This window comes from Lissotriton helveticus, chromosome 11 (genome assembly GCF_964261635.1).
Source record: "Lissotriton helveticus chromosome 11, aLisHel1.1, whole genome shotgun sequence".
NCBI classification, from domain to species: domain Eukaryota; kingdom Metazoa; phylum Chordata; class Amphibia; order Caudata; family Salamandridae; genus Lissotriton; species Lissotriton helveticus.
In genome coordinates this window covers 911,933,284-911,958,915 of record NC_136072.1, presented here as the reverse complement: position 1 = coordinate 911,958,915, position 25,632 = coordinate 911,933,284, and the positions used below count along the sequence as shown (strand labels likewise).

At 50.1% G+C, this 25,632-nt stretch overlaps 1 protein-coding gene across 1 annotated transcript in view; it reads left to right on the top strand.

Moving 5' to 3' along the window:
• Positions 1-25,632, top strand: part of DTX1 (deltex E3 ubiquitin ligase 1) — a 360,224-nt gene that overhangs the window by 288,403 nt on the left and 46,189 nt on the right. Inside the window, exon 8 of the mRNA XM_078667169.1 lies at positions 19,788-19,949. Coding sequence (XP_078523295.1) covers positions 19,788-19,949 — 162 coding nt within the window. The remainder of the gene's footprint in view (positions 1-19,787; positions 19,950-25,632) is intronic.

Below are 25,632 nucleotides of genomic sequence, written 5' to 3'. Positions count from 1 at the left end.
CTGCATGGGACAGGACCTAAATTCCTGAAGCAAAAATTCAAAGGTATGTACCTAAAAGAACTCTCCGCTCATCTGAGGCCAAATTGGTGACTACTCATCGGACAAAGAAAGCCAATTGGGGCGGCAGAAGCTTTGTCGCTAACGCGACCATCGCCTGGAACTCCCTTCCATCACATCTAAGACATCATACTAATCTTATGGCCTTTAGGAAGGTCTTAAAAACATGGCTCTTCACAAATTAGGAAGAATCCTAGTATACAGTTTTCTCCCCCAGTGTCTATCAGCAGGTACCTCACCCCAGCGCACCTTTTCTGGTAACAGTAGCGCTTTACAAATGCAAATAACATTAACATTAACATTAACATTGGGCATGCAGGCACCGAGATGCCAATCATGGTGCCTATATTTGTATGTTGTATGAAACTTTCTTGCTTGGATGAACTAGCTGAAAGGATTCACTTAACATTCTCCCTTCATTTTGTTTATCGACATCAGTAATTCACTTTAACGATAGCTCGGCTTGGCCCGTCCCTGGTAGAGCTCAATAGATGGGTCGGATTTTTTTTTGGGAGTTTTATATAGCGTGAACTAGAACCGAACCGAATCAGTTATCAGAGCGCTTTACATAGCACCAGTTACGTTACATGAGGACACACTTTCATTTTTTTAGGCACGGGGAGATTAAGTGATTTGCCCAGAATCACAGGGGGTTATTGGCGTCGTTACCGAGACTCGAACCCAGATCTCCAGGTCCGAGGTCGAGCGCCTTAGCCGTTAGGCCAACCCCTCTCCCCTGGATTGTTAGGAGCCTAAGAGTTGCACAATATTTCTTAAGAGCTGGAGTATTCCACCTCCTTCACAATAGTGTGCTGGAAAAGGAACATCTAACCGTCACTGAATGAACTATGTACAAAATAGAACATGACAACCTCATCTTTCAAAGCATATAGGGTGACTTTAAGCAACTCTATGACTAGAAAGTGGCTATAGATCGATATCTTGCCACTTGGTAGTAGTTCTAGATGACCAAATAGGCAAAGTAGGCACCGTCCTATGGGCCTCACTCCGTTTAGGGGCCCGCGACAACGGATCAAAATAATATTGATTTGATCTTCAACGAAAATTACACTCAAGCTTTCTTAAATTGTTTCCCATTATTTTTTGTTTAATAACATTAATAATTGTTAATAATAAGCTTTGCGTAATAAATTAGTTTAATAATATTGTTGGTTGATAAAATTAAAAACGTATTAAGAGATCATTTGCGAGGGGGGGGCGAAATTTCGACTGCCTAGGGGCCTACAAAGGGCGTAGTAAAATGGATATAGCATTTGGTTTTCAATCACTTCTTTACGTAGATCGTTATTTTCTTCCACAGCTGTAAACCAGCTGTAAATTTTAGGTCAATTTATTTGTCATGTTTCTATCCTTTTGTTGAGACCTTTATTAATATTTGAAGAGCACTGGAATTTGAGCTGTTCAAATTAAATGATAGATCGTGCAATTATATTTTGCTATATGGAAATTTTGAGTCTTCTATATTTTAATATGCACATTTTGATCCATATAAAATTCTTCAATTAAATATAAAAAATGGAAGGAATCAGCAATAGGTAGTGTCAGTATTCTATGCATTCTGGTGTATCTGATACAATCTCAGCATCGAAATTAGGGCGCCAAGAAGAAATATAGAAGGCCACACTCATAATTTAACAGCCCTCTATCTTGTTGGCGAGCCTTCACTTGCCCAGAGGCAATCACAAGCAGGCCCGGACTGGCCGTTGTGGGCACCGGGCAATCCCCCGGTGCGCCGCAAGGGTGGGGGCCGCTTTTGGGCCCTGGGGGCCGCTTTTGTTACAGGGCCGTTTTTGCAGCATAGCTTCAAAATCGGCCCTGTAACAAAATCGGCCAAAAACCGGCCCCGGCAAAGAGCTCGGTCGCACCCCGAGGGGGCCGGCCGAGCACTTTGCCATGGCCAGTTTTGGTTCTCAGACCGGCCCTGATCACAAGCCCACTCTACTTAATAAATGGATCAGAGATTAGCCTGCTCTAAAGGGAGTTATTTATTTATTTTTAGGTCGAAGCCTATCAGCTGTCTGGTGGTAAAGACATATTGGGGACTTGCCAAAAGCTTTCCCCGGAATGCATTCCACCCATTGCTTACCATTGGCTTGGTGTTTTTTTAAATCACAATTGCTTCCTTTCTATTTGCTGGATGTATTTGGTTTAAGCTGTCCAGCAGGTCTTTACCCCTCATGTTAAGCATTGCCTGTTTACCACCTTCCTGATTTAATCCTTGTATTCTTCCACAACTGAAAAGGTTTCCTGCCTCCTATCTTTCTGCTTGATTGATTCTACCCATCTCTGCCAGTATATCAATCCCGCATGCATGTAAAGAACAATGTTCTATTTATGAGCTTGGTTATTTAGGCCCGCACTCTTTACTAATAGCATAACTTAAACAATCCTCTTCTTCAATTTCAGACCCACGCAATAAGCGCTGAAAGTAGGGAAGTGTGGGGTGACAAGCACCTCCTCCCTCCTCCCATCTCCCCAAAAGGACCATGCTGCAGTTCAAAAATGAATGAGCAACAAACAGGCCTTTACATTTTGTTCTTATCTTATTACATTTGATGTGCAAAGACAAGAGGTCAAATGTTTGATGGTATATTTCAGAACATGTCAGAATTAGGAAACTCTGAAGTGTTGTGGAAACAATATTTTTAATACGATCAAAGCAAAGCAATATACTAGGTTACTCCGATTTCCATACATTATCACGTTATCATTTGTGTGCTATATCGTTTTATAGGTAAAACTGTAAGTCTGCAGATGTAAGGGTCATTTAAATTGAAAATGTGTTGTTTGTAATGACAGTGTGCTATCACACCATGCATACTCCACTCTTTACCACTCCACTGTACAATGCTCTACTCCTCTCAATGCTTCTCTGCTATGCCACTGTGGGATCCACCCCACTTTACACCATTTCAGTCTATGCCATTCCACTCTACGCCACTCTTCTTCACTCTACATGACTCCACTCTCCTCCATGACACTCTACAACACTCTATGCAGCTTCAGTCTATGCCACTCTACGCTATTCCACACCACTCCAATCCAAGCCACTTCACTCTATGCCACTACACTTTATGCCCTTACACTTTATGCCACTCCACTCTACGCCACTCTACTCCACTCCTCGACACTGCAGTTTACTCCACTTTGCAACACTTCACTCTGACAGTCTACTCTACTGTACTCTACTCCACTTCACAACTCTCTATTCCACTCTGCTCCACTATACAATACTCAACTGCACTGTATAATATCTACTCCACTCTATGACATCTACTCCACTCTATGCCACTCCACTCTAAGACACTCTACTCCACTCCCCTTTACTCCACTCTAAGCCACTCTATGTCCACTCTACGACACTGTACTCCACTCTATGAGACTCCACTCTGCAACACACTATGACACGCCACAAAACTCTACGTCACTCTGCTCCATGACACTTTACTCCACGCCACTCCACCCTCTGACACTCTACTTCACTCAGCGCCACTCCATTTCATGCCACTCTCCCCTAAATTTTGGCCATGTTTAACAGCAGCCCCGCTGGTGTGCAACATGGCTTAAACACATTGCAAAGCCAATAGCTCTTGCAAAGATGAGACCTATTGACTTTGCCAATGCTTGTTTTTGTGCAGTCCTTTTAGTATGTTCAGTGCTCTTAAAATGCTTGTCATTATATCTGCCCTGTTGATTGAAGTTCTTGACCTGCTCGTTATGTCTGTAACTGGCCTCGATAAAAAGAGGTCTCATCAGATTGGATTTTTTATAGAGCAGCACAAGCAAGCAGAGAGCTTGAGATTGATTTGCCACCACTCCCAGCTCTCGAAGCCACGATGGGGAGGTTTGCCTGGACGTGCCTCATTGAGACGCTTTGTCCCCAGGAGAGGTGTGTTCAACCGCAGGGCTGTTATCGACCTTGGTGATGCCGCGGATTTGAAAGATTGCAGGGCGGGCTTTACAGGACAGAACCGGGCAGAGTAGATGTGTAGAACGCTGTGCTCACATCTCAGATTGTATCACTTTCCAAGGACTTGTTTAATGTACTGGTTTTAATATTTTCGAATCTTTATCTGCAGCAGATCCTTGGCTCTGGCCAGGGTCACCCCCTGCCCCCACCTGCATGTGTTCACCTGCTGTGCATCTTTCACTTTGACACCTAATTTGTGCTCTGACTCTGAGGATCTAGTGGGGGCTTTTAATAGCTGTTTATGGAGATTTCGAGCTGAAGCCACCACTCTCTGTCACTATCATTGATACACCGCTGCTCCTAGTGTTGTAGTGCAGAAAGGTGCAGAGCCACAGAGATCAAAGATCGACGCCCCATTCCTCCTGCTCATAGGACATTTAAAGACATTTAAAGACATTTAAAGACATTGATACATTACATCAAGATTTGTTCAGAGCCTAAAGCATCCTAGCCCCACCCCATCACTCCCATATCCAGCTGATAGAAATTGATGGACTGCTGTGCGCAGTTATCTATGCCTGCAAATGTGATGCTCAATAACGTATAATTTGTGGCTGCTCAATTGAGCAAACATATAGCTTCCGTGTACATCTCACTGCACGCCTACCAAAATACACAAGCTTTTCCTTGATGAGATTCTACTTATGCCTCAGTTCGAAATAATCACCTGCTGAAGGGGTGCTACATCTAGGCTCAAAATATCATAGCTATTTGAAGGCATATTGTGGCTGTGAGAGTAGCAGCAGAGCCCCTCAGTCGCACTGGTGGAAGTTTGGCAGTTGGCGGCCTTAGTACGGCTTGGGAAACGCGTGGCTAGTGAGACCTCGCCCTGCAGCACTGGAGTCCTGCTTCTAGAAGATGGGACAGGGGTTCCTGTTGGGACCCCATGGCTTGGCTGTCAGGACAACTGACCTGCGTGGGGCTTCCTACTGCTTTTTTGCAGCGACGGGGCTGGAGGAGACATGAGGGAGAGGTGAGTGTGGGCCATGGAGCAGGGTAGACTGTGCCGCGTGGCCCATTGCGGACGTTCCCTGCACTGTTTCTCTTTAGAACGGCTTGAGGAGAAAAAAAGGACCAGCTGAATTGATGCCCGCATTACAGGTATGAATCTGCCATTGTCTGGAGGGACTGCCTGGCTGAGTGTAGACCGGGAGCCCCCCCTGCTCATTGTAAAATGGTGGCACAGCTTTAACATGGAAGCCCATTGAAGTCCCTCTCCCTGACGATTCCAGAACATCACATGCACGATTAGAAGGGCAGAGGAGAGACTGCCAGGATTCAACGACTATTACCAATTAGGCTAGTGCTTGGAAGCTGTTTTACTATACTTTGCCAGTAGGAGTACTGGCGGCTCCTAGGTTCAACCTGTAGGGGCCTGTCCCGGCACATGTTTGCTTTGGACCTCCTGTCCATGAGTTTTAAAATCTTGCTGTAAATTTAAAATGGAGAAAGCAGATGCCAAACAACCTAAGGTGACGTTTGACAGTATTTAGAAATCTACTAGATCACAAGATGAGGACCTTGAGATTGATAACAATCCCACTGCTACCCTGGGAGCTGAGTGTGATGATGATAATGATGTTATATGTATTTTGTTGGATATAAGAGGAACCCTGGTCGCTGAAGACACTAAGACTGTTCTATGACTAAGAGATTGGATGACGAAAGATCGCCTCGATAAGCAACAAACAAGACTGGATCTTGTCAAACGGCCAATTTGTGATATCAAGGATAATATCACAGATAATACCACAACATCGGCTAATATCCAAAAGGAGCTGCAAGCAGAGAGAGGGTGAGATTGTAGGCTGAAGATGTGGAGTCCTGCTCGCATAGAAACAATGTTCGAATTGTGAGAGGCCCAGAAAAAACGAACATGCGGCATGTAGAGGACTATGTTGAAAAACGTCTAATTGATATATTTGGCCATGACAACTTTTCTCGTTATTTGTAGTTAGGAGGCCCATAGTCTTTGGCACCTAGACTGGTCCTGGGCAGCCCATTGTGCCCTGTTATTGCTAGACTGCTAAACTATACAGCCTGTGACAAAATCCTACAGTTGGCAAGAGATAAAAAAAGAAATTCAGCATGATGGGAACAACATTTTGGTCTATTGGGATTTCAGCCAGACGGTGCAGGATGGAAGAAGGCAAGCTCAGGGCCTGTTTGAGGAAAAGGAGTAGGAAGGAACTGCTTATAGTCCTTGGAGCGTTTGATGTTTTAGTCAAAACCGTTTGGTGCCAGTTTGTGACCTTGCGGCTGGACAACACAACGACCGAAGCCTCTGTGAACCACCTGGTTGTACACTCCAGTACAGATTGGAGTTCAATGGAAAGAGTAGAATGTGCTTGCATTATCAGCTGTCCACATTAAGAGGGTGGACAATTTGAGATCATATTTCCTGAGATGAGTCTTCCTCTCTTCTCAGGAGTTTTGTCCATCTCAGATGATTTTTCAACAGATATACAGGAGATTAGACAACCCTATAGCAGTGTTTTTTTATCATCAAGCACAATACCTTTTTTCCAGTATGCTGTCTAAGATTCAGGGGTATGATGCATGGAAGGAAGGAGAATGCACTGGTTTTTCTCCTCGACTCAGGCGTTTTTTCTTTGTTTTTCCTTCCTTCAAGGTCCTCTGGCCCATATACTAAGTGTCCGTCAGATAAACAATCTTGCTGTACCATTTTGATCTCATAAATCCTGGTCCCCAATCTTCCGTCAGCTGTTCTCAGATCGCTTTAGCTCAGGAGTGGTAATTGTCAGTGTCCCCTTCCCCTATTCGCCCCCCTCTCTTGTTGCAGTTATCACTTCTGAGAATGCTTTTGGAGTGTGGTGGATGAATGATTAGGGTTGCAGAATCTGTGTTTAGGAGGGTGTCTACGTCTAAGTCCTATAATCACAATTCTGCTCCCTTTAAAAATAGTGCAGAGTTAACAGGTTAGTTCCTTGGAGTGTGTCCAGCTTTTAATCATTCAGTTCCACCAGAAAGGGCTACAAAAAAGAAACTGCATGATCTGGGGATTCAGGACGCGATGCTATATCCAGCCAAATTGAGGTTTAGCTACAAGGGCAAAATCCACGTGTGTGTGTCTCCTGATGATGAAAATACTTTTATTAATAAGATGGGTTGGAGGGTCGGGGAGGCAGGAGGGCGCAATCTTTCTCACCATACAGTCATTTAAGAGACTTGGAATAATAGATGCTGGGAAGCCAGAGCACTCCAGCCAGCAGCTGCTACCCCTCATAAGTAAACACTTTTGATGTGACTTTCCACTTGGGAATGACCTCGCTGCTGGGGTGAACTCCGGGGTCTTTGGTATAGAGGGCAACAGAATACACACAGATAAATTACTATATTGAATTGTTTGATGCAAAGACATTGTCTTAAACATGAGTGATGTATTCCTGCTCTCGCACATGTATATGTTTATCATCATAAACTACGCTTCTGGGCAACAATGCAAATGATGCCAATTTGGTCTCCCCTGGAATAGATTGTATAGCTCTGTTACGCTTGCATATGGGTTGGAATGCTGTGAAACAACTTGTTGTTGTAATGGAGTTATATGGGGATATTAATCGAGAAGTTGGGGCTCCATGTATGTGGGGTAAGTAGGGAAGGTTAGTTGCGCAATCATGAATAGTATCCAGAGGTCAAAATGCATTATGTCTAGACCTGCTTGTAGATTGATAGATCTTGTGGTGATGAGCAGACATTATGCCGCGCTCACTAGAGATGTCCGGCACGGAGCTCGGAGGTAAAAGAAGACTATTGATGTGGAAGGTGAGGGGGTAAATAATCATAGTTAAGCACAATTAGTACTCGTCTATCTCGATAGGCACAACATTGATGAGGCATTGAAAAGCATCATGCATCGTCTAGAAGGGAAACTACTTTGTCAAGGGCTCTAGCTCATATAAATTCTTCTCTTCATTCGCCACATTCTCAAGGAGGGTCACTTTATTGGTTAGACATAGCTTCTCAAATCTCTACACACATTCTCTGATGATGAGGGTTTTTCTTTTACTGTACAGGGTCTATTGGGCTTGTCCCATATCACACTCCTCAGTCCCATAATGGTTACAACTTCGATGACTCCAGCACTAGACTTGGAGAGATTTCTGCACACTCTGTATTATGGGCAAGACTTTAATGTAACACTCTGTCCGGATGTTGATGGTGCTAATGGGGTGGCTGGTCACCAGGGTAGAGGGGGTTAAGAGTTATGGGGCGTTCTCCATCAGTCTGAGCTGCTTATCACCCCTCCTCCAGAGAATGTACTTTTCATTCAGCAGTGCATGGAACATCCACTAGGATTGATTACTGGCTGGGATCCAAAGACATGATGGGATGGGTTGACACTATAACACACCTACCTAGGACATTTTCTGATCATTCAGTATTATTGGCACTCAACATCCCTAACTTTACAAACGTGTATAGGCCAGGGAGGCTGCATCTGTTTGAGCTGCTGGACCCCGTCTTAAACACGGGAATGTGATGAGTAAGTTGCACCTACTTTGATAAAAACCAGGGATCGGTGTCTTCTGTCGCTACGGGAATTGTTTAAGACGGTAATTAGGAGTGAATGTATATCTAGTTCAAGTTCAAGTTCAAGAATTTATATAGCGCACTACTCACCCAGAGGGTCTCAAGGCGCTTGGGGAGGGGGTTCATTATTTGTCGAATAACCATGTTTTAAGTTCTTTTCTGAAGGAGATGTGGTTCTGTGTAAGGCGGAGGTGAGTGGGGAGTGAGTTCCAGGTCTTGGCCGCCAAGTAGGAGAAGGATCTACCTCCCATGGTGGATCTTTGGATACGTGGAACTGCGGCGAGGCCTTGATTGGAGGATCTCAGTTGGCGGGTGGGTGTGTAGAAGGATAGTCGAGTGTTGAGACATTCGGGACCTAGTTTGTAGAGGGCCTTGTGTGCGTGGGTGAGGAGACGGAATGTTATTCTCTTGTTGACGGGAAGCCAGTGGAGGTCTTTCAGGTGGCCGGTAATGTGATCTTGGCGAGGGATGTCCAAAATGAGTCTTGCTGATGCGTTTTGGATGCGTTGGAGTTTTTTCTGTAATTTGGCTGTAATTCCGGCGTAGAAGGTGTTTCCGTAGTCTAGTCGACTCGTAACCAGTGCGTGGGTGACAGTCTTTCTTGTCTGGTGGGAATCCAGTGGAATTTTTTTTTGAGCATACGAAGTACGTTGAAGCAGGAGGAAGAGACGGCGTTGACTTGATTGGTCATCGAGAGTGAAGAGTCTAGAATGAAGCCAAGGTTACGTGCGTGGTCCGTGGGTATGGGTGCTGAGCCCAGGTCCGAAGGCCACCATGAGTTGTCCCAGGCAGAGGGTGTTGATCCTAGGATGAGCACTTCCGTTTTGTCCGAGTTGAGTTTAAGGCGGCTGTCTTTCATCCATACTGCTACTTCTTTCATGCCTTCGTGGAGATTGGTTTTGGCGGTGTTGGGGTCTTTGGTGAGGGGGAGGATCAGCTGGGTGTCGTCTGCGTAGGAGATGATGTTGAGGTTGTGTTGACGCGCGATGGAAGCGAGTAGACTCGTATAGACGTTGAAGAGGGTGGGACTGAGTGATGATCCTTGTGGCACACCGCAGATGACTTCGGTGGCCTCTGATTTGAACGGGGGAAGTCGGACTCTCTGAGTTCTCCCAGCTAGGAACGAGATGATCCAGTCCAAGGCTTTTCCTTTTATGCCGATGTTGCTGAGGCGTTGTATGAGTGTGCTGTGACAGACAGTGTCGAAGGCGGCGGAGAGGTCAAGTAGAATGAGGGCCACTGTTTCCCCGTTGTCCAGTAGAGTTCGGATGTCGTCTGTTGCTGCGATGAGTGCGGTTTCGGTGCTGTGTTTGGCTCGAAAGCCGGATTGTGAGGGGTCGAGGGAGTTGTTGGATTCGAGGAAGGCAGCGAGTTGGCTATTGACTGGCAAAGGGCACAGGATATTGTAATTACTAAGAGACAGAGTGCCGCCACTAAACAGAGGTTTTATTTCATTGGAACATGATTATGAGAACTCCCCAGCTCACTCACTTCTGCAAATTTAACTTTCCAGGATGCTACAGCTGAGAAGGTTAAATTCTTGTATAAATGTGTCGCTGGGGAGACGGAGTGCCTGGATCATACTCTGGCTGGTCTGATTCAGCCTGCCTGGGCGGTCTCAAATATAATTGAGACAGAGCCCGCGATGGAGCACGGAGACACCCCACATTGATATTTTGAGATAATTCACTGATTTTTATAAGGACCTACATTCTGCAAGGGTGGAAGTTCCCACACAAGGCATACATGAATATCTAAACAGAGCCAGTTTGGTGTGGCTCGAAACAGACTAATGTGAGCTTCTCTGCGCTACCATCACTGCAGAAGATCAAGGAAGTGATTAAATGGAGGTGAAATGGCTTGGCACTGGGTAGTGATGGACCTGTGGAGTTTTGCAAAGAGTATGTATTGGAACTTGCTCCGTTGCTCCTGGAAGTATACATTGAGGAGTTTGAGGAAGGATTGCTGCCTCCTGCTATGCGAGTAGCAGTAGCAACAACATTATTGAAACCCTACAGGCCACCCCATAAATGGGAATCTTATCGCCCACTGTCATTAATAAATGTTGACAATAAAATACTAGCTAAAATTGTGGCCAATAGGCTTCTTCCTCTGTTGCCTGGACTGGTCTGGCTGTTCCAGGCACGCTTTAACCAGAGGCGGTCAATGTGGATAAGGTGCTCACCCTGTTTGCGGTTACCTATCAACTCGATCCTGATGTAAAGGCACTGACTGTGTTTTTAGATGTAGTCAAATCCATTGATTCAATTAAACTGCCATTTCTGGTCACAGTTTTGGAAAGAATGGGAGACAGTGAACGATTTGTTACAATGGTTCACACTACTGTAAGGCAAGAATAAGGGTCAACAATCTGATATCCCTCCCCATCCCCCAATATTGATACACAGAGGTAGTAGGCAAGGCTTCCCGCTGTCACCCATCCTTTTCGCTTTAGCTGTGGGACCCCTTGCCAGCCTGCTCAGGGAATATCACCACCACAGAGGCAAACAATTTGGCATGCATAGAGTAGGCCTTCCAATGTATGCGGACAATATCTACACCTGCTTCAGAACCCAGCGCACAACCTCCATCCTGTAATTGATTAAATTACCACTTTTGGTAAATGCTTCAGAATAAAAATTAATTGGTCAAAAATTATGCTGGTGCCCCTCACTTGGTGGATGTCCATCTTTCAGCTGCAAATTCCGCTTAACTCACAACTGGAACCTTCGCTATATTTTGGCATCTGGTATCACTGGAAATTACTTGCAATACTTATTGAAAACTATGGAAAATGTAAGCTTAATTTTACCAAAACAATGGATAAGTGGGTCAAGCTGCTGTTATTTGTAGCTGGGAGTGTTGGCCTTATGAAAATAGTGCTCTCCCCAAACTACTATATCTTTAGCAAAATTTACTAATTTCGCTGAATTAGGCATTATTCACACAGTTTACATATCCGTTAATCAGGTTGGCCTGGGAAGACAGACAGCCTCAAAAAGCATGGTGGAAGATGCAGCTACTGCCCTGGGAGGTTTGCTGTTCCCAACTTTAAAATATATTATCTCACTGCCCAGGCACAATGTGTGCACCACTGTTTCCGTAACAATAGACACTCGCCACACCGCAGCCTTGGTGAAGACCAGGTCCCCCTGCACACAGTACTATGCTAGGGGCTAGTTGCCCATGCTGCGAGATCCACACAGTGAGGTGGACGAACTAGGTTTGTGATAGGTTTGCCGGGCTAGTGGGAATAGATAGGCTGTGCTCACCACATTTCCTGTTACTCAACAGCCCTAGACTGGAACTGGCTAAATATCTAGGTGTGAATAAATATTTACATAGTAAAAACATAGAAATATTGGGTGACCCCTTTAATAATAAGAAATCCATAACACTACCTGATTTTTTGCAGGGAGAGACTAGTACTGCTATGGATATTTTGAAATATCACCCCATCCGCAACTCAATGAAAGAGCTATTTCCGGATCTGCCAGATGAACTATTGCATTGGGAGTTTGATCATTGTTAATCCTAATCCTGTAAAACTGATTATACAAATGTATAGTTGCACTTTGAATAAATTAAGCATCAGTGACCTGATTATGAAGACAAAATGAGAACTGGAGCTGGAACATGACATTGAGGATGCTTAGTGTGTGTACTGCTGTCAACAAATTAACGATGTATCTCCCAGTGGGGAATTTAGATTAATACAATTGAATATTATCTATAGCGCATATTACGCCCCAGTTAGCGTGATGAGGTATGGGTTGATCTCTGATTCCAGCTGCAGGATATGTAAGACACCTCATGCAGATTTTCTAAATTTGGCATGAAATTGGCCACAGATAAGAGTTATTCAGGCCCTAAATAATGGCCGAAATTAAACTCACGATCTCTGTTGAGTTGCCCATGTCTCCTATCCTATGTTGGTCATACTGGCTTACGTTAAAGAGTGCCTAAGCGCTTCCGAAAAACTGGTTGCCATTGCTTTATTGCTGGGCAAGCGTAGGGTCTGCATTAACTAGAGAAGGAGAAGTGCCCTGGCATATGCAGACTGGCTCAGAGATCTCACTACATGCTGCAAATAGTCTGAAATGTATGGGTCCTTGCTTCTCCACACTTCCCATCCCAGGGATGTTTGTGGGTCCACTGTGAACGTATTTAAGTTGCTTAAATATATAATGGTATCCCCTTCTAGACAATTTAATATGGATACTTCTCGTTAATCGAGTTACCAATTTTGCTACTTTGCTGTACTCACTGGTACTTTGCTTTTGGCATTTTTTTTTCTTCACTGGTCGATGACCGACTGTGTAGAAGCACTGACTGCTTAATTGTTGACTTGCTGTATAATATGACATCCTGTTTAATGTTAAAAAGATAAATTAAAAAATCACCTGCGGGGGTTAGTCTGACTTGTAATTCCTTCGAGAATTGATTCAGTACTGCAGTTCCAACTACATAGACCCTGGTTATAAGATGCACAATACTGGCGTAATAGTAAAATCATAACTAATTATACTGTTACTGTGCAGTAACTTCACACCAGCACCATGCAATGACGATTAAGATCCTTTGGAATGGGGAATTACTTATATGGGGCCATTTTTTTCTGATGTATAATCACACAGAAGTCACCACTCAATTGGGTAGTAGCACTAAAAATTGACAATTATCTTTGGCAACAACACTTTGGCCAGGGCCAATTTTAGCACTGATGGCATCCTGTGGCACAACCTTTGTTGGCGCCTTCCACCCCTAATGACCTGTTTCTTCACAGATTTCCTCACTACCACCCTCCAAAGGAGCCCCTCCTCTCCATAGCCCCTCTCTCAGATGCATTTGATCTGTTTTATACCACTACTTATACCAGTGTAGGGTGTCAGAGCACTTTACATCACACACGCATAATATAGGGACAATGAATCATATATCTATATACCAGCGTATAGAAAATGTCACATAAGACGAAGAGGACTTCAATGTGCAGGAGTCATTTGTCATCAATACTGTATTATATTTTAAGAGTGCTTGGCCTGGAGAAGCACAAGCTCGGGATTTAAAAGTAACACACTGGTTGGAGTTGGCTTTACTAATAAGAATGTATTTATATCCAAGCAAACCATTTTTTATTAACATTAGGTTCTTTAGACCGGGAAAAAAGTCATAATTACGTAGCAGCAGCCACTAAAGTTCAGTCTGCCTGTGTCCAACTTTGCAATAATAAAGTTAATACAGTTCGTGTAGCATTCTATTATCTGTGCCATACATCCTGCCCAGAACGCAGATTTTACTGGATACACCACTATCCAGATGGTTTCCACCATGCAAGGTGTGGGAATTACAGATGCAATCCAAATAAAAGCCTTACTGCTCACTGTTCAGAGTGTTAACTGCCAAACTCAAGGGCACATTATGAGGGGTAGGGCAAATACCTGTTGTTAATGCTTAACAGCATTGGCTAGCAAATAGGCTAATAGGCAGTTTTTGCTCACTGTCTCTGGTGTACAATTGCACTGAACTTAGGCGCTGATTTAGAATTTGTTAGAAAGGGTACACACCAAATGGAGTATCCTGTCTGCCAAACTAACAGTCTGCCTGACTCATTTGGAGTCGAGCTAAGGTAAGTATTCTGTTGATCGAGCCCACATTGGCTTTGTAAATTGATACTTGTATAGCGCACTACTCACCCGCAAGGGTCTCAAGGCGCTTGTACGAATACCGCTGTGGAACCCATCCTGGCTTTCCCTGTGAGGTGTCCACTCCTGGGCACCCCCAAGGTGGAGGCCAGGCATCCTTAGCGTTGTGGGGGCCGTTGTAGAGATTAAGCAAGCTATTGCCCAGAGTTGCAGAGTGGGACTCCATGATTGGAATAGTCACCGAGGCGAGAATTATCAGGTCCGTCTGTCAATTGAATACTTCCTCCGATGGCCTGGCGGTATAGGAGCCATCAGAAGAAGCACACAACACAGTCCGTCCTATTTAGGGTGAACAACATTATATCTTTTATTATGTACTTCACCACCAGGTAAAACCTGATGGTGAGGAACAGTAAAAAACAATAATGACCCCGAGGTAGTGGGAGACATTATTTTTTTATTTTCATAAACAAACTCCTCCTTTTGGAGTTTGTTCTCGAAAAACAAAACACTTTGGAAAGTTTCACTGGCACCTGTCATGTTTGACAGTAACATCCGTCAAACTTTTCCTACATTGAGCGAATTCACCATGACAGCGGTTCCTGTCAATAAGGAGAGATGTCTGTGGGGCCGACGGACATCTCTAAATTTGGCCCACGGTAAGTACGTCAGTGTGACGGGGTACAGTATTCTGTCACCCTGATGGACATTAAACCATCTGCCAAACACTAAATCAGGCCCTTAGAATCCATAATTGACAGAATCGTACAAGAATACGAGCTTCAGCGATTAGAAAATGAAAAAGGATAAATTGGGAAAGAAATCCCAACCTCGCTCCTCATATGTATGTTTGGGCCAAACAGTGAATATCAGATCAGGCCCAAGGGTCAATATGCCAACAATTCACACCCAACTGCAATGTTTTTGCTGAGGATTTATTGGCCACTGCAGAAATTAGTCAAAGTGAGGGTTAGGACAAAAGGGAACTGCTGGACATGCAGCCATCGAGATGCCAGTCTAGGTGTCTGTGTATGTGTGCTGCAGGAAACCTTCCTGGGGTGAACTAGCTGAAAAGATTCAGTTAACCCCCTTAATATAATTTATCGACATCAGTAATCCTCTTTAATAATGGCTTGACTTGGCGCGCCCCTGGCAAAGCTCAGTCGATGGGTTGGATTATTAGCAGTCTAATACTTGTACAAAAAAAATTCTTAAAAGCTGGAAATCTTCTGCATCCATGGCAACAGTGAGCTGGATTACAGAAATGCAACACCTGGCCCTCACTGGATGAACTGTGTTCAAATAAGGAACAACGACTGAAAAGTACCTGTAGATCCTTATCTTGCAACTTGGTAGTGGCATCTGCTTTTCAACCACTTCTTTACGTAGATTGTTGTATTCTTTCCCAGCTGTACATTTTAAGTCAATATTTTTTGTCTTTTTTTTATAACCTTTTGTGGATACCTTTATTGCTTCTTAGAAGAAAAATGTACCTTGAACTATTTAAATTGCATTATAGACCGGGCTTTTTTTATATTAGCTATCTGGAATTATGTAGATAACTATGTTCTAATATGCACATTTTGGTCTACATAACATTTTTGTCTTAAAAGCAAAAGTGTAAAAAAAATTGAGGGAAACAAGAGCTAGTATCAGCATTTTTCGCATTCTGATGTATGTGATACAATCTCATCATTCACATTAGGGTGGTAAATAGAACTAGAGATGGACTCTCTCATAATGTATCAGCCGACGGCCCTCTGCTGGGTAGGTGTAGCCGGGGAACTACAGGCCCACCCTTCTTGACAAATGGGTGTCAGAGATAAGCTTGCCCTGAGGGTATCTTTTTCATTTCTTTTTTGTAGCGCTTGTTTAGTGGGTTCATCGCTCTTAAAAGGCCTGACATTATATCTGCCCTATAGATTGAAGCTCTTAGCCTGCTCTTTATGCCTGTAACCAGCCCTATTCCTCTTATCAGATGGGATCTTTTGATAGAGCAGCACAAGCAAGCAAAGCCCCTGAGGTTTGCCACCACCCCAGCTCTCGAATGCACAATGATGAGGTTTGCCTAGACTTGCTGCAGTGAGACATTTTGTCCCTTAGGAGAGGTGTGTTCAACCGCAGTGCTCTTATCGACCTTGGTGATGCCAGAGATTTGAAAGGTTGCAGGTAGGGCTTCACAGGACAAACCTGGACACAGCACATTTGTAGCAGGCAGTGCTCACATCTCAGATTATACCATTTTCCATGGACCTGTTTAATATTCTGTGTTTAATATCTTCCAACCTTAGATCTGCAGCAGATCCTGGGCTCTGGCCAAGGGTCACCACCCCTGCCCCCTAGTGCTTCTGTTCACTTGCTGTGCATTTTTCACCCTGACAGCTCATTTGTGCTCTTGGGATCCAGTGGGGAGGTTAAATAGCTTTTTATAGAGACATCGAGCTGGAGCTACCACTCTCTCTCACTATCATTGATACACCAATGCTCTTAGCATCATACTGGAAGGTGGTGCAGAGCCACAGAGAGCAAAGCTCATGCATAGTTATGTATTTTTATTCATTTTGTCGTTCTTTAAGGCCCATTCCTCCCGCCCATAGGAAACCACTGCACCTATTTTGTTCTCAAAGACATTGACAAATTGAACCAAGATTTGTTCAGAACATGAAAAATGCGCCTTGGCCGCCACCCCCGCTTTCCCAGGAGCTACTGATAGAAATGTATGAATTACACATAACAGTCTTTGCCTGCAGACTGCAGTTGTGATCACGTATACTTTGCTGCTGCTCAGTCTCGCAGCACCTTCGTTTCCATGTGCATCTCACTGCACACCGCACAAAATGCACAATCTTTGTCTTGTTGAGATTCTGCCTCTGTCTTCTAAGATTAAAATATTCTCCTGCTGGGGTTAGTCTCGCTAGTAAACCCTTTGGAATTGTATACACTACTGAAGTTCCACTCCCATAGACACTGGTTATAAGTTGCGCAGTACTGGGTAAATACCAGCGGCGGCTCCTCAGCTAAGAGAGCTCAGCTCTCAGATCAGTGCAACAAGAAAAAATGCAATGATAATAACACATTGTTATTATCATTTTATTTTTCGTCAGGGAGCCAGGTTGGGGCTGTGCGGGCTGGGCTGGTTCACAGAAGGAGGAGTGGTATGGGCAATACTAAGTGCGCATGACGGTTTGGACGGCAGTCTTGGGCCAGCCATGCCATCATGCGCACTTAGCATTTCTCCACCCAGCTGTGTTACACAGCTGGGTGGAGAACCGTCCCAAGGCTCCCATGCACTGCCAAGTTGCCAAACCGGCCGTTCAGACCAATCATGATACAGCTGTCATGCTTGTGACCACATTTTCGTGATTGGCTTAGGGGAGCCTGTCAAACTCACATATCAGTGGATAGAGCTGCACATACAGAAGTGAATAGGCAGTCCATAGGGGCACCTGAACCGCGCCTCAAGGCGTGTCGTTGTCCATAGTTGTCTACACATTTCACCAACACCTCCTGCTCTCCTTCAGCCACGTGCATGCCCAACCACCTTGAGTTCCCCGTAGGTCAGACGCTCTGGCCAGTTGTGTCTTTTTTATCTCCACGACCACCTGGATGTGACAAAGCAGAGGGGAAGATCAGCTAACACTCCCAATGCCCTCGCCCGGGCCCACTGCAGTGAAGCCGGAAGACTCCCTCTTGCGGGGGACAGTTTTTCTTGTTCACCTCTAGATATATGAATGGATCATTTGTACCAGTACACATTCGCATTAGTGATTTTCTTCTGGTCTCTTCAAAGAAGCTTTAACAAGCACACAGACATCAAAGATTTTCTTGAGGTGGCCCACTTCAAGGAACCAGGAATTGATAAAGGCAATTTCTAAATGACCGTGGGTGCAGAGAAACCAGGGGGCGAATCAATAAAAGCACTCCTGGAGTGGCAACATAGTCACTCCACAACCACCCACGTCAAAAGCTCATTCTTGCATGCTGCAGTGCAGTAGCTGGAGCCCGCAGTGCCATTTAAATCCCACAAAGTTGACCCAGGGGTACAACAAGTCTACCCCACACTGATGGGACAGAGAGAATCAGGGAACTTGTACCAGCCGCCCTGGAGAGAATAAAACAGAGTCCAGGACTGGGTGCTAGGAGTGGGAGCACCCACAAGACTCTTGACAGGAGTTGACAGGTAGATTTGCCCTTCTTCAAATTCCTCTTCTTAGGTCATCCTCCCTGCAGAGGAAGTTAAAAAGGGAGGTGGAGAATAATATCATTGGTGAAACCCCCACCAAATCTAATGTTACCCCTTCCTCCTTCCACCACTATCTCACATGTTGCTGTTAACACCCTCTTAAATTCAGAAGTAGGAACAGATACTCTTCCCTGGAGTTGGCCTTTTGTTCTTAGGGGGTTTTGATCTTCCAACAGAGGTGCACAGCAACTATCTCCAGCTAGGCAGACATCTGAGGAGTGTATTTCAATAAGGCGAGGCGCAGAAAAACATACATGAAAGATTCAGCTAGGTTTAATCTGCCCTTAAACTGTAATTCTTGGCCTCTGCCATTGTATAGACGCAACTGACCTTGGTCCTTATACCATAGGACAACCAGGGGGTGCAGTTTAACACAGTTTAGACGTAAGGTACTCGCTGAGAAAACGCCACAGACTACACTTTTCCCACAAGGCGCATCCGGTTTAAGTACCCAAATTGCCCAGATTATTTTTAAGGTTTATGTGACATGCACGTGCATTTTAGGCTGGGTTCCTTCTGTCCACAAAGCTACGATGCAGCCGTCTTTCTCCGTCTATATGTGTGCACACATATTTACATGTACTGTTCAAAACCTGCTCCGAACCCCTAAGCCCAGCTGTATACAGGCAGCTGTTCGCTGTTTATTAAAAGGAGGTCACTGCAGGGTGCATTTCAAAACCATGTTACAAGGATCGTTATAGTGGGCACCGCACACGGAGGTAAAAAGCAGAGGTTGAAAAGTGAAAAATGGGGGGGGGGGTCCCACAGGTGAAACCGGTTCCCCTCTGGTTGTGTTATCCAAATGAGCCTCACTTTCTGACATGTGTGTGCAGGAGTGTGGCACAGTTCACGGACATGACTCCTGAAAAAGCCTCCCTCGCCGTTTGCCAGCCTCCAGGTCAGACAATGGCCTCCCAGTCTGCACTGTGAACATCAGCAAGCACACACCGTATATAATGTGTCACAGTCATAGGGCAGTGGTGAGAAATATACATGACAACTCTGCACAGAGCTCCTCATGCAAATCTTGTGCAGACTCCTATCACATGTCCCCTTCCACCTCACAGGGGGGCGTGGCCTGCACAGTGGACCCTTCTTGTGTCTAGATTCCATTAAGGAATTGTACCTGTCAGTGTGGCTAGAATACTGGTCTTACCTGTTGATCTTTGACCCTCAATAAGAATTATTCCTTGGTTTGTTTTTCTGTAGCCAGAGGGCCTTGTGTGAAGCTGACGTGTATGTGTTCATTGGTTACCCGTGTCCTCTCTCTTAAATCTCCCCTTCTCTTCCCTGAAAGGACGGCAGTCTGCAGTGTCCCACCTGTAAGGCTATTTATGGTGAGAAGACGGGGACGCAGCCACCTGGGAAGATGGAATTCCACATCATCCCTCATGCCCTGCCAGGCTACACCGAGTTCAAAACCATCCGCATCGTGTACGACATTCCGTCAGGAATGCAGGTGAGCGGCTCACTGCGTCATCCCCTGCGACCAGCATGGCGCCCTGTCCCACCCATCCATCCGCCTGAGCATCCTGTCTCATAAAAAAGACCGACAGAGGCAGAGCACCCGCTGCTGCTGCTTAGTGCCAATATATCGGCAACACTCGCCACCCCCCCATGCAGCAATCTCCTAGAGAAATAACCAGATAAGACACCTTCTATGTCAGGGGTGCCCAAACCTGTCCTGGCGGGCCGTATCCATGCCAGATTTTTGGGATATCCCCATCTGGTGATCACGGTTCGATCCCCGGCGCCGGCGGCAGATCAGAGTGCCCAGGACGGGGTCCATGTGACCCGGGCAGTCCTATCCCCTGGGTGTACGTGGTTGTCCGACATGTCGGTCGTATTTGCTTTTACGTACCGGATCGGAATCGGCCCCCATAAAATCGTACGTAAAGTATATAGCAAATCAACCTGAAATCTGCTGGGTCAGAAAGGGCTCGATTCCGATCCGTGTCGGAAGGTTAGGAGTCCGTACGAATTTGTCGGGACGGCATGGCAGAGTGCCCGGGATGGGCTCCATGGCTCTTGGGCAGTCGTCCCCCGGGCGTCCGGGGCTCCATCCAGGCCGACGGCATGGCAGAGTGCCCGGGACGGGCTCCATGCGTCCCGGGCATTCGTCCCCCGGGCGTCCGGGGCTCCATCCAGGCCGGCGGCAAGGCAGTGTGCCCGGGTCGGGCTCCATGCGTCCCGGGCATTCGTCCCCCGGGCGCCTGAAACTGCTGGGTCAGAGAGGGCTCGATTCCGATCCGTGTCGTAAGGTTAGGAGTCCGTACGAATTTGTCAGGACGGCATGGCAGAGTGCCCGGGACGGGCTCCATGCGTCCCGGGCATTCGTCCCCCGGGCGTCCGGGGCTACATCCAGGCTGACGGTATGGCAGAGTGCCCGGGTCGGGCTCCATGGTTTTCACGGTGGTCCTCCCCTGGGTGTCAGGGGGCTCCTGGCCGACGGCATGGAAAAGTACCCAGGACGGGCTCCATGCGTCCCGGGCATTTGTCCCCCGGGCGTCCGGGGCTCCATCCAGGCCGACGGCATGGCAGAGTGCCCGGGTCGGGCTCCATGGTTTCCAGGGTGGTCCTCCCCAGGGTGTCGGGGCGCTCCATGCCGAAGGCATGGAAAAGTGCCCAGGACGGGCTCCATGCGTCCCGGGCACGGGCACGGGGACGGGGACAGGGTCGGGAGAGTCCAGGCGGCTTCACTTCCGTGTCCAGCCATCTGATCGCCCAGATTCCCTCGGCCATCTGCTCGCCCGGATCCCCTCGGGCATCTGGTCGCCCGCAACGCTTTCCTGAGGGGCGACCAGATGGCCGAACTTCCCTGGAAGTCCCGATGAGGTGCCATTCGCCGCCCGGATCCCAGCGAGGGCTCCAGGAGGTTGGGTACATTCGCGCCTTGGGTCCCCTCTGTCACCTCGCGTGCACAGATTACAAGAAAAGGGGGTCATTTTCCTCCGGATTACTAGGGAGAAGGGTACGCCCGGACACCCCTCCGAGGCTGGTGGTTCTCTGCCATGGGGACCAGATGGGCTATGCCTGGGCAACACCTCCCTAGGCCACCCGGGGCTTCCTTCCTCCAGGCCAACTGCATGTCAAATTGCCCAGGACGGGCTCCATGGCTCCTGGGCAGTCGTCCCCCGGGCGTCCGGGGCTCCTTCCAGGCTGACGGCATTGAAAAGTGCCCAGGACGGGCTCCATGCGTCCCGGGCATTCGTCCCCCGGGCGTCCGGGGCTCCATCCAGGCCGACGGCATGGCAGAGTGCCCGGGTCGGGCTCCATGGCTTTCACGGTGGTCCTCCCCTGGGTGTCTGGGGGCTCCAGGCCGAAGGCATGGAAAAGTGCCCAGGACGGGCTCCATGCGTCCCGGGCATTCGTCCCCCCGGGCGTCCGGGGCACCCATCTCCATGAGGCCAACGGCATAGGCAAAGTACCCAGGACGGGCTCCATGGGTCCCGGGCAGACCACCCCCCGGGCGTCCGGGGGACCCACCTCCAGGCCGACGGAATGTCAAAGTACCCAGGACGGGCTCCATGGGTCCCGGGCAGCTTCCCCCGGGGCGTCCGGGGCACCCACCTCCAGGCCGACGGCATGTCAAAGTACCCAGGACGGGCTCCACGGGTCCCGGGCATTCCTCCCCCAGGTCGTCCGGGCCCTAGAGCTCCGGTGGTCCAACCTGCGCCTGAGGCCCAGCCGGGGTCCAAGAGCCCTGCCTTGCGTGGGCTGGCAGTCAGGAACCCTACCGCGAAGGCTTGGGGTGGATGGGGAGCTGGGAGTCCTTTCGATCCGGGCCATCTGGTCGCCCGCGATGCTTTCCAATGGGGCGACCAGATGGCCGGGCTTCCCTGGAAGTCCCGATGAGGTGCCATTCGCCTCCCGGATCCCAGCTAGGGCTCCATGAGCTCGGGTTCTTTTACGCCTTGGGTCCCCTCTGTCACCTCGCGTGCACGGATTGCAAGAAAGGGGGGTAATTTCCCTCCGGATTACTAGGGGCAGGGTACGCCCGGACACCTCTCCAGGGCTGGTGGTTCTCTGCCCGGGGACCAGATGAGATATGCCTGGGCAACACCTCCCCCGGGCGTCTGGGGGCTCCATTCTCCGGGCCAACGGCATGGCTCAATGCCCAGGACGGGCTCCACGTGTCCCGGACAGACCGCCCCTGGGCGTCCGGGGCACCCATCTCCAGGAGGCCAACGGGATGGCAAAGTACCCGGGAAGGGCTCCACGGGTCCCGGGCAGCCTTCCCCCGGGCGTCCGGGGCTCCCACCTCCAGGCCGACGGCATGTCACACTGCCCAGGACGGGCTCCATGGGCCCCGGACAGACCTCCCCCGGGCGTCCGGGGCACCCATCTCCAGGAGGCCAACAGCGTTGCAAAGTACCCGGAAAGGACTCCACGGGTACCGGGCAGTCCTCCCCCGGGCGTCCGGGGCACCCATCTCCATGAGGCCAACGGCATTGGCAAAGTACCCGGGAGGGGCTCCACGGGTCCCGGGCAGGCCTCCCCCGGGCGTCCAGGGCACCCACCTCCAGGCCGACGGCATGTAAAAGTGCCCAGGACGGGCTCCATGGGTCCCGGGCAGCCCACCCCCGGGCATCTTGGGCACCCATCTCCAGGAGGCCAACGGAGTTGCAAAGTACCCGGGAAGGGCTCCACGGGTACCGGGCAGTCCTCCCCCGGGCGTCCGGGGGGGGCTCCCTTCTCCAGGCCGACGGCATGGTTCAATGCCCAGGACGGGACGTCAAGTGGCCAGGACGGGCTCCATGCGTCCCGGGAATTCGTCCCGGGACGGGGACGGGGACGGGGACGGGGTGGGGAAGAGTCCAGGCGGCTTCACCTCCATGCCCGGCCATCTGGTCGCCCGGATTCCCTCGGCCATCTGGTCGCCCGGATCCCCTCGGGCATCTGGTCGCCCGCAACGCTTTCCTATGGGGGGGGGAGACCAGATGGCCGAACTTCCCTGGAAGTCTTAATGAGGTGCCATTCGCCTCCCGGATCCCAGCGAGGGCTCCATGAGGTCGGGTTCTTTCACGCCTTGGGTCCCCTCTGTCACCTCGCGTGCACAGATTGCAAGAAAGGGGGGTAATTTGCCTCCGGATTACTATGGGGCAGGGTATGCCCGGACACCCCTCCAGGTTTGGTGGTTCTCTGCCATGGGGACCAGATGGGATATGCCTGGGCAACACCTCCCTAGGCCACCCGGAGCTTCCTTCCTCCAGGCCAACTGCATGTCAAATTGCCCAGGACGGGCTCCATGGCTCTTGGGCAGTCGTCCCCCGGGCGTCCGGTGCTCCATCCAGGCCGACGGCATGGCAGAGTGCCCGGGACAGGCTCCATGCGTCCCGGGCCTTCGTCCCCCCGGGCGTCCGGGGCTCCATCCAGGCTGACGGCATGGCAGAGTGCCCGGGACGGGCTCCACGGGCCCCGGGCGTCCGGGGCTCCCTTCCCCGGGCCAGCGGCATGTCAGAGTGCCCAGGACCAGTTCCACGGGTCCCGGGCAGTCCTCCCCCGGGCGTCCGGGGGGGGGCTCCCTTCTCCAGGCCAAAGCATTTCAGAGTGCCCAGGACGGGCTCCACGGGTTCCGGGCGTCCAGGTCTCCCTTCCCCGGGCCAACGGCTTGTCAGAGTGCCCAGGACGGGCTCCACGGGCCCCGGGCGTCCGGGGCACCCTTCCCCGGGCCAGCGGCATGTCAGAGTGCCCAGGACGAGTTCCACGGGTCCCGGGCAGTCCTCCCCCTGGGTGTCCGGGGCTCCCTTCCCCGGGCCAAAGCATTTCAGAGTGCCCAGGACGGGCTCCACGGGTCCCGGACGTCCGGGGCTCCCTTCCCCGGGCCAACGGCATACAGGAGTGCCCAGGACGGGCTCCACGGGTCCCGGACGTCCGGGGCTCCCTTCCCCGGGCCAACGGCATACAGGAGTGCCCAGGACGGGCTCCACAGGTCCCGGTCGTCTGGGGCTCCCTTCCCCGGGCCAACGGCTTGTCAGAGTGCCAAGGACGGGCTCCACGGGTCCCGGTCGTCTGGGGTCCCTCCCCCCCGGGCCAACAGCAGGTCAGAGTGCCCAGGACGGGCTCCATGGGTCCCGGGCAGCCCGCCCCCCGGGCGTTCGGGGCACCCATCTCCAGGAGGCCAACGGCGTTGCAAAGTACCCGGGAAGGGCTCCACGGGTACCGGGCAGTCCTCCCCCGGGCGTCCGGGGCTCCCTTCTCCAGGCCAACGACATGGTTCAATGCCCAGGACGGGCTCCATGTGTCCCGGACAGACCTCCCCCGGGCGTCCGGGGCACCCATCTCCAGGCCAACGGCATGGCTCAATGCCCAGGACGGGCTCCATGGGTCCGGGGAGGCGTCCCATGCGCCTCCGGGCTTGGGAGCCCCGGCTGGGTCCAGGGGCCCGGGCGGGCCCCCGGGTCGGGTGCTCCGGCCCTGGTCCCTGTCTCCCAGCCTACCGCACTGCCAAGGGCCTAGGAATGGGTTCCGTTGTTCCCGGGGAGCCTACCCTTGCTTGGCTGGGTTCAGGAGCAGTGGCTTGGGCCCCTGAGGGCCCGGGGAGGGCGGCCTCCCCACCCCGGGCTCTGTCCTTGGTCCTGCTGCGTGGCAGGGTGCCCGGGACGGGGTCCGGAGGGACCGGGGAGGCGTCCCATGCACCTCCGGGCTTGGGAGCCCCGGCTGGGTCCAGGGGCCCGGGCGGGCCCCGGGTCGGGTGCTCCGGCCCTGGTCCCTGTCTCCCAGCCTACCGCACTGCCAAGGGCCTAGGAATGGGTTCCGTTGTTCCCGGGGAGCCTCCCCTTGCTTGGCTGGGTTCAGGAGCAGTGGCTAGGGCCCCTGAGGGCCCGGGGAGGGCGGCCTCCCCACCCCGGGCTCTGTCCTTGGTCCTGCTGCGTGGCAGGGTGCCCGGGACGGGGTCCGGAGGGACCGGGGAGGCGTCCCATGCACCTCCGGGCTTGGGAGCCCCGGCTGGGTCCAGGGGCCCGGGCGGGCCCCGGGTCGGGTGCTCCGGCCCTGGGCCCTGTCTCCCAGCCTACCGCACTGCCAAGGGCCTAGGAATGGGTTCCGTTGTTCCCGGGGAGCCTCCCCTTGCTTGGCTGGGTTCAGGAGCAGTGGCTAGGGCCCCTGAGGGCCCGGGGAGGGCGGCCTCCCCACCCCGGGCT